General features: G+C 40.5%; 2 protein-coding genes across 3 annotated transcripts in view; both read left to right on the top strand.

Moving 5' to 3' along the window:
* Positions 1 to 3,991, top strand: POLR2K (RNA polymerase II, I and III subunit K). The gene is made up of 4 exons (XM_005516988.2): positions 1 to 184; positions 2,311 to 2,374; positions 3,083 to 3,175; positions 3,600 to 3,991. The coding sequence occupies exons 2-4, from the start codon at positions 2,314 to 2,316 to the stop codon at positions 3,620 to 3,622; spliced, it is 177 nt and encodes a 58-aa protein (XP_005517045.1). The 5' UTR covers positions 1 to 184; positions 2,311 to 2,313; the 3' UTR covers positions 3,623 to 3,991.
* Positions 3,992 to 5,206: 1,215 nt separating this feature from the next.
* SPAG1 (sperm associated antigen 1) overlaps positions 5,207 to 9,115 on the top strand; it is a 38,108-nt gene continuing 34,199 nt past the window's right edge. The window contains exons 1-4 of one of the 2 annotated variants that reach the window (XM_014254084.2): positions 5,207 to 5,603; positions 7,044 to 7,185; positions 7,742 to 7,901; positions 8,223 to 8,348. In XM_014254084.2, coding sequence (XP_014109559.2) covers positions 7,046 to 7,185; positions 7,742 to 7,901; positions 8,223 to 8,348 — 426 coding nt within the window. In that variant the 5' untranslated portion in view covers positions 5,207 to 5,603; positions 7,044 to 7,045. Of the gene's footprint in view, positions 5,604 to 5,750; positions 5,807 to 7,043; positions 7,186 to 7,741; positions 7,902 to 8,222; positions 8,349 to 9,115 lie in introns of those variants that run through there. The other variant, XM_088065260.1, reaches the window with a different exon arrangement.

Here is a 9,115-nt window from a genome sequence, read left to right as displayed (position 1 = left end):
GCCGGGGAGGCGGCGAGGCCGGCGGAGCTGCGGGAATCGGCGAGCGGCGCGGGGCTGCTCCGGGCCTTTGGGTGTTCCTTTCGCTGCTGGGCGGTGGTGGTGTGGCCGTAGCGGGCAGGGGAAGGCCGGGACCAGCCTCGTGGGATTCGCTTCTGCGTGCCAGACCCGCGGGACGGTGGGAGAGGTCGGAACTGGGGCCGGGTGGGGAGCCTGGGGCCCATGGGCTGTGAGAAGGGCTGTCTGCCCTTCTTCGTGAGCTCTGCGGGACGTGAAGGAATGGGTTGACCTCTCTTACGGGTGCATGAGAGATTCTTGGAGAGGGGACCTCATTAATATGTAAAAATCTGAAGCAGGGGGTGCCAAGGAGATAAAGCCAGGCTCCTCTTGGTGGTGCCAAGCACTAGGACAATAGGCAGCAGGCAGAAACTGAGGTACAGGAAATTCCACCTGAATAGGAGGAACTTCTTTACTTTCCAGTTACTGCGCACTGGAACATTGTTCAAAGAGGTTGCGGAGTCTCACTGGAGATACACAAGAGCCATCTGGGTGCACTCCTGTGCCATGTGCTATGATCCACCTTAAGCAGGGAGGTTGGATGAGATGACCCGCTGTGGTTCCTTCCAGCCTTTCCCATTCTGTGATTCAGTGAGGTGCTCTTGGCACACAGTACCTTCACATCTCTGCAATGGAGTCTGGCTGCACCCCAGCACATATCGATGCATCACTGGGCCTGTTGACTCTCTCAGCTTGGTGGCACTTAGGGCTGCAGGGTGTGGGAAGGCCCGCTAAACTATGGCACCTCCCTGCAAAACACCCTTACTGCCCTTAGCAGCAGTATAATTTTGCTGCAGAAGCAGCACTAATCCAAGTTATTTAGCTACAGCTGTGATCCTCCTTAGTTCAGCTCTGTGTTTTAGAAGAGTCTGCTGTTTTCCAGTGCTAATCGGTGACTGCTCACATCTTACTGCAATGTGCTGACACAAAAAACCTGTAGCACGTGTAAGTTAAGATGCCACTACGATTATGGTGTAGCATACATGTAAACTGTAGAGTTTAATGGATTATTTCCAGTTCTCTTAAATGGGGTGACATAGTGAGAGTTTTAACAAGATGGTTTGCCAAGTGTTCATCAGACTCTTAAAGTATGATATGTCCCTGTCCTGTTTTCAGTATCATAGTTTTCCCAGCTGAATTTATGCTGAAACAAACTCTGAAGATGAGGGAAATAATCTATGCTGTAATATTAAACAAAAGCATCTGAGAGTCATTCTCATAAGCATCAAGAAGGCTTTTTACTGGCATAAGGGTTAGGAGATTCTTGTCTTCTGTGTCAGAACAGCAAAACAGAAAACAGCAGCCTCAAAAAACCTAATAGGAAATATTCATGTTCTTGTCTAGACTTGCACTGGGTGGAAAAAAAAGTGTTTATCTATGTTCAGTAACCATCCTAAAACTCATGGTTGCAAGTACATTTACATGTTAGGATAGGATTACTTAAAGCTTGGTAGGGTGTTTGTGGATTATATGTAACTATTTAGTCTGATGTCATGAAGAAATACTTGTCTTCAAATAAGTGAACAGTCAAATCCATTATAGGGCATTAAGAGGTGTTTGAAGAATAGCATTGAGTTATCACTCTTGATTTGGTAGGATTTGAGGAGTCAAATCTCATCTCTATGGCTCCACATTGTTTGGGGTCTTTTTTTGCTTTTTAATTCCTGCTACTCTTGTACCCACAGTCAGTTCCCAGTATTTCTAATACCTTAGAACAACAAAAAGTGTATTAGGTGAGGTAGTGTGTCAGAGGGGAAGGAAAGATGACAAGGCTTACCATCTTTGTTAGCACCATTGTTACATGAGTGATATATAAGAAATTATCGTATTTTATATTTCCAGCAAGGGTATTCTTAACATTGGCAGGAAGGAGGAGAGAAAATATTACTCATTGGTCTTTAATATTTAAAATACTGTTTAATAGAAAATGTTGTGCTGTCCTCGTCATTGGAGGATTTCTCTACCAGAATGGTAAAGCTCTGTGAAACCTGATATTACTTTGCTTTTAAGAAGTTGAACTAAATGACTTTCTGAAGTCTCTTTCAACCTGAATTAACCCATGTCCTGTGTATCAAATATGAATGGGATTTGTTTGAATTTACTTTTAAGGAAGTGATTTCCTCTTCTGTTACCCGTAGCTTGAGATATTAAAATGATTGTGTATGCCTTTAAAAAAACAAACAAAAACAAACAAACAAACAAAAACAAACCCACCAAACCCAAGCTAATGTGAATGTTGTGTATTTTTTGTTTTAGAACATGGATACACAAAAGGATGTTCAGCCTCCAAAGCAGCAGCCAATGATTTACATTTGTGGAGGTAAAGAAAACTGTAAAGAAAAAATTGTATTACTTATTACTGGAGATTCAGTGTTTTAATAATGAATAATGTTTAGTCATTATAGTGAAGGGTACATAGATAAAAATAGTTGCAGTGTATATGCTGATGATGTTTAAAGCTTTATGCATTGATGGTAGCACATATATGGGGTACAATGCAGTGTTGTGGAGGTAATTCCCTAGAGCTTGTGTTGCTGTGTGGAGCTCCTCAGTCTTTATGTGTTTTATAGAGAGTGCTGCAAGGGCATTCAGCTTTCACTGAAGTACACGAGTCAAATTCTCTCTTACTTATAGATAAATCAACAACTTAAAAATTTGTGATTTTCAAGAATCACTGTAATATTTTGTCCTTTAAGAAAACAGACTCTGGCTTTTCTAGGGATGAGCTGAAATTTTCATTAGTAGACAGTTTAGTATCAAGTGTGGAATGTGCTCTGTGCAATAATATTTGGGTGATTTTTGGCAAGATTCTCTTTTATCTTAAAGTAAGTGAGGCGTGCTTTTTATTTTCTCTTTTTCTTTTTTTCACGGTATCTTGTTGTCATTGCTCTTGATACAGATTCATTACACTTGCTATGTTTATTTGCCACAAATAGGAATTTGACTATTACAACTTTTCAAAGTTATCTGTGCATTAACAATGCTGTTTTTCTTTTCCCACTTCCTTTTTCTTCCTCCTTAACATCAGAATGTCATACAGAAAATGAAATAAAGGCAAGAGATCCTATCAGGTGCAGAGAATGTGGCTACAGAATAATGTACAAGAAAAGGACAAAAAGATGTATCCTTTTAGAAGTGCACTTGAATGCATTTGGGAAGCTGTGGGTGGAGACAAGGGGAAACCGAATAGAAGACTCAAATAATTACATAACAATTCTTCAAGGTCAAAAATCAGAACAGTAGAACAAACTAGTATAGCACAATCTGTAGTGTGATTTGGCACCTTGATTTCTTTTCTGGCACTTTCTCTTTTTTTTTTCATATTCTATGCACTATGCATATTCTATATGCAGTATGATACATTAAATTATGATAGACTGCTGGGTAACGTACTGTGAATTGTTGATATTATTTAACATCTTATTAAAGATGGCTTTTTAAATACTTAATGTAGATAGTTGTGACTAGATTTACACAGTCTCTTTTCCTCTGCCCATCTTTTTTTCAACCACAGCATATTTTTTTCTTTAACTTTATTATTCCAGTGGTAGTTTTTGATGCTCGATGATGTCTGCTGACATCATGTGACTTAATGATGTAATCTTTCTGATAACTTTGTTCTGTAAAACTCTTTGTGTGTTAATGCACACTCTTATTTGTGTTTTAAGAGATTGAAATATTAAAGTTTACAGTAATACTAAATTTTGTCTATATGGTCTTACAGCAATATATTTCTAAAGCTGTTGTTTAAATTGCAGTCAAAGTACGCAGTAGTTTTTAAATTCAGTGATAATTGTATTCTTTTTGAGTTATCTTTGTTTTCATTACTGTTATCTAAACTTTATTTCCATTTTAACTTTGCTAAATGTTTTTTGGACTCCTGTGAACTCCATAAAATAACTGTGGTTTGAATAAATTCCACTGAAAATAAATAGAAGGTATCGCACTATATTATTAACGGCGAAAGTACGACACAGACTCTCTAGCCTTGGTTGCAAAAGAGGGCAAGTTTTATTCTTTCAGATCTTCTTTTATAGACAGTTCAAAGAAGGTCCAAAAAATAAAACTCTAATTGGTTGTTAAACCAACACATCACCATCATTGGACAGTTAGGAACAACACCCCTTGACTGTTTCTTGCAAGTAAACAAGGCGACAACACCTGCAAAAGTTGTTTTCCTTCTCTAAGGATTGTTTGGATTCCTCCTTATGATTTCTTAAACCAGAGTGAGAAAGTTACGTGACTTAATTTCACACAGGCTCAAGCTAATGCCTGAAGCCTAAAAATCTCTTATTTGACCATTGTCAGTTCCCACAAGAAGGCTAGGTTTGAAACAGATCTGGATTACAAACAAGAAAATCTTAAAGGACTTCAGAGCACCCAGTTCTGGCACCCAGTTGTGGACATGTCAAAAGTATGGATGTCTTGAAGTGTGAAAAAAATAATTTCTCCTGAAAGAAGAGGGAGAGGGAGGCAAGTTAAAGATTAAGAAACAATGTGGAAACAGAAATTTCTTAAGTGCTGTTTGACTTCTTTGTTTTCAAGGAAATAATTAGATCTGTTACAAAGATTATTTGGGTAGCACCCTAAAGCTAAAGTGGGATCTTATTTTACTTTTCAGATGACTTTTCAGGGGTCTGTAATAAGTGGTGGGTTTGTAATGATGAGCCAAAACTTTTTGCATCTGCCCGTTTGGAATGTGTGTTACATAATACCACTAAAAGGTACTACAACATACTTCTGGAGTGTGTGTGCCTGATCTCCGTTTTGATGCTGCTAATGGTGCTGTTGAGATAACTTGCTTAATTCATCTTTGTAATAATATCTTTTTTAAGATCTGCATGACTGTACTGGCTTATAAATGAAGTGGCTAAGATGCTGTTTTGGAGCTGTTTGGTTAAGATTTTCTTAGGTACCTGATCTATACTATTAAGCCTAGATTTTTTCCTGGAAACCAGATACACTCGGGTATAAACGATAACTTTTTTTTACTACGCGCTTGCTGTCGGTTCACCAGCCTGGCCTGCAGAGCGTGCACTTTGTGCCTGCATAGCAGAACGAAGAGGTCGGCTACTGACACGGCTGCTCAGAAGGACGAGGAGGGAGGAGCAGCGCTGCCGAAGGTCGCCGGCAAACGGAGGCGGGTCTGGCTCCTTTGCGGGCACGCCAGGTGCCTCTGGCTGCCGGACAAAGGCGGCGAAGAGCCTCCGCTGCCCTCGGGAAGGGTCACGGATCTGCTTCGGAGAGCAGTGCCGGGGGAGCGCAGGGCTCACGGGCACCGCTGGTGTGGGCGCCTGGGGACACCGGCGAAGGGAGGCGGACCGCTTGATCTCAGCTGAGTGAAATACTGCGCTGAAACCACAAGGGTGATGCTCGCTAGAGTCGCACCCCCGGGTGCTGTATTTCTGCCCGCCCTCGGCAGGCGCCCCCCTCAGCCCTGATCCCCGCCCTGACGCCAGCCGCGTCTGCGCGGCCTGAGCGGGGCTCGGGCGGACCCCGGCTGCGGTGAGGGCTGGGCCGCGTCCCGGAGACAGCGCGACGCCGGGCAGGTGGGTGCCGAAGAACGATAGGCGAGGCCCGTGTCGCTGCTGGAGCCGGCGGGGTCTGCCGGAGCCTCGGCAGGCCATCCCGGGGGCGGGCAGCGCCGTGTCCAGGGCGCCATGTTGTACATAGCAACAGTTGCTACACGCGGGCCGGCCGCGCTGCCCCGGGCCCGGCGGGGCGTGAGGGGAGCCTGGGTCCCGGCTTGGAGGTAAATCCCTGATCCGGGGCGGGGCACGTGTGGGGAAGGTGTACTGGAGAGGGGCGCGCCGGGCTGTGCCGGGGCTGTGCCCCCGGACAGCCGCGGAGTCCTGGTCGCCTGGTCCAGCTCCCTCACGTCCATGGGAATAAACGGGAAAAACCGCCGGTGGTGACGAGCTTTTAATTCTTCTGTTCTTTAATTACTTCCTGCATTCGTCCCTCTTCCCACATGTGTTCTTCCTTTTCCAGTACTGAAACCGTAAAGTCTTGGGGCAGAATCTCTATGCAACACCTAATTATGATCAGTTATTATTAAAGTGATATACCGTATTGTAAACATTTTTGTGCAACTGCAAATTAACATATGTAGTTATGCAAGGCATTAGAACATAATTATTTTAATTTGGTTTATAACTAGACATAGTTGTTTTCACATACTAGCTAGTTGCCCTTATTATATTTCTTTAAAATTAACTGCCCTCTTCATGTACTATATAAAAGGGGGGGAAAAAGAGTTTAATCTACATAGAACTTGTGATCAAAACAGAAAAAGATGTAGATGACCAGATCAAAGGTACAGGGAGACAGAAATGTCCCATTTGAATCCCTCATTTCATCAGTTACCGACTTACTGGAAAAGATTCAGATTAGTCCTGTAATATAATCAGAGACCCAGAAAATGCAGTTAGTGAGGAACAAAAATTGAATTTATTTTGTCTACACAGAAGCCAAAGATTCTCATTCCTTTAGATGCATTGCATTGGTTAATGTCTTCCCTCTGAAAAAAGGCACTATCTTTTCCTTCATGCTTATCCCATTTGGTGTAAACAGGTATGTGTTAAATAAACCAGAGAATGTGGCAGGCAAAAATTGGCAATTTTTCTTCAAGTGGTCTTTCTGAATTGTTGTGACTTGCAGAAGCGGTAGAGTTACATACTCTTGTGAAAAACAAGGTTCACTTGCCTGATAAAAGGTTTAATATAAACAAAAAGGCAATAGGAGACAAAGATAATAAAGCAAATAACACTCTTAAAAAGCACAGCTCATACTTCTGTCAGTAACCCTCTTGTCAAGGACAGTTTATGTGATCAGGCCTTCAAATCTGATATTTTTTCTTTTGTAGGTCTGCTTGCATGAGAGAGTGAAGTTTGAGCAAGTTTATTCCTTAAATTTGCATTACTTCAAAATGTAACTAGAAGCTTACAGAATCACTTTTTTTTTTTTTATTATTTTATTTTAACATTTAGTTATGGGTGATGAGTCAGTACCGTATTTGCTGGGTGAAGGAACCACTAAAACGTATCAAATACCTATTAGTCATCTGGACTACAAATTCATTGAAAAATGCACTGATGTTAAGCACCTGGAAAAGATTCTCAGGGTATTAAGGTAAATTTATTTTTTTACCTTCATTAATAATTATATTCCTGTTCTGTAAAGTTTGAGGGAGCTCTTTTCTATTTGTCTGAACCTGTCTGTGAGTTTCTAATTTAAAACTAACATACAAAGTTAAAGTAAGCATGCTAAAAGCGTGCCAATGATAACACTAGAAATCCAAGTCCTTCTTTAACCATCTAAAAGGTTTGAGTAACTCCATGGTAGCTGTTTTTTTTAAATGCTGCCACTCTATTTTGGTTCTCTTATGATCCATGTTGCCTGACTAGCAATTTCAGATGTCAGACCTATTTAACTTTTGCAGTAAATGACATGAGTTTCTTATGAGCACTGTGGTGATAATTTTGAACTGTGTATGTGGGCATTGGAAAATGGTTGAAGGTTAGCTGAAATTTTTAAATAAAAACGATATTAGATGATAGTAAAAATGGGATTTAACAAGAAAATAGTCTTCTGCAGTCACTGTACTGACTACACATGGAGGGAAACATGGAGGATGTGGTGCAGTTTAGTTCTTTTTTGATAACATTTATTTCTTTGCATTTTAAAGGTCTGGTGAGGAGGGGTGTTACCCTGAACTTACATTGGTTTGTGAAAAGCGTATTGAGCATTTGGATCCAAGGAGCAGAGCTCTGAGAAAAGATAAGCCTGCAGCCACAGCTTCTGATTTCACAGCTGAAGAATGGGAAGCAATTAATAGTGAACTGATGGTACAGGATCAATTTATAATGGACCATAATACAATCACTGTGATGTATCAATCTTCTTCTTGTGCCTAAGTAGAATGTAGTTATTTGATTAAAAGAGGAAATGATCAAAAGATTAAGTTCTTAAATTTATTTTCTTGCTTAATGTCACTGAACCTTAACTGCTTATTTTAAATCTACAAATTTTTTTTTGTAGATCACTTTTTATTCAAAAGAACTCTATTTCTCTTTGTCTTAATTGCTTTTCCCCATTAAGAGTGGTGCTTTTTAAGGATAATTGCTCTACTGCCTTAAGGTAAAAATATATTATTTATTTATTTTCAGAGCTGGCTGACGGAAATGAATGAAGATGATAAAAAATCACAGCTCCTGAGAACAGACACACTGAATGAAAGACAAGATAACTTGCCTCCCATTCGTTGTTCCAGCAGCTGCCTTTCCACTAATCAGGTATCTCAAGTTTTTTGTGTTAATTACAAGTGTTATTTGTAGGTCTTTCTAAAACTGGGAGATTTTATATGTATGAACTTCTAATCATTGTGCCTTTCTTACTAGATTTATTTTGTTAACCAGAAAATGAAAACCTTTAAGCTCCCTTGCAAGAGACCAATGCTTAAACAAAAATGCTTTCTTAGTACTGGCATGTGTATTGTAATAATATTTTAACTCTGATCAAGAATTCACTGCCAGAGCAGATCTCCTTAAACACCCTTTTGTTGTTCTTCGATTCCTATTTCAAAGTACTGTTTAAGCATGTGAACTAGGCTCCTTCTGGATGAAATTATGCCAGGAGATTTTTTCCAGCTGCCAGCAGGCTTTTGTTCTGTGGGGCCAGTCAGAAGCCAGTCCAAAATAAACACCCTGGAACTTGTACAGTGTGGATGTTGGAGCCTCTGCAGCAATTGTTTTACTCTACAGCCACTCCTGTATTGGATAGTGATGGTGTATATGTAGCCTTTGATTTGGCTTATTTTATACCTTGTGTATACCTTCCCACTGCAGTCATAGAGCATTCTAATTTAGCCCTTAAGCAGACTTAACAAATCTTCATGACTACAGAACAAATATTTGTGGTTTTTTCCCAGGTAGTAGTTTCCTTACATTTTGGTGGGTTTTTCTTTCTTTTGTTTATTTATCTGCCTGAAATCAGTTTTTTTTTCTGGCCAGCTTTTCTTGCTAATACTAAATATGGTACTACGGAAGGGATTGGCAGACAA

Source organism: Pseudopodoces humilis, chromosome 1 (assembly GCF_049639895.1).
Source record: "Pseudopodoces humilis isolate 2021_Gansu_Grassland_sample_001 chromosome 1, ASM4963989v1, whole genome shotgun sequence".
NCBI lineage: Eukaryota > Metazoa > Chordata > Aves > Passeriformes > Paridae > Pseudopodoces > Pseudopodoces humilis.
This window is presented reverse-complemented; position numbering and strand designations above follow the sequence as displayed.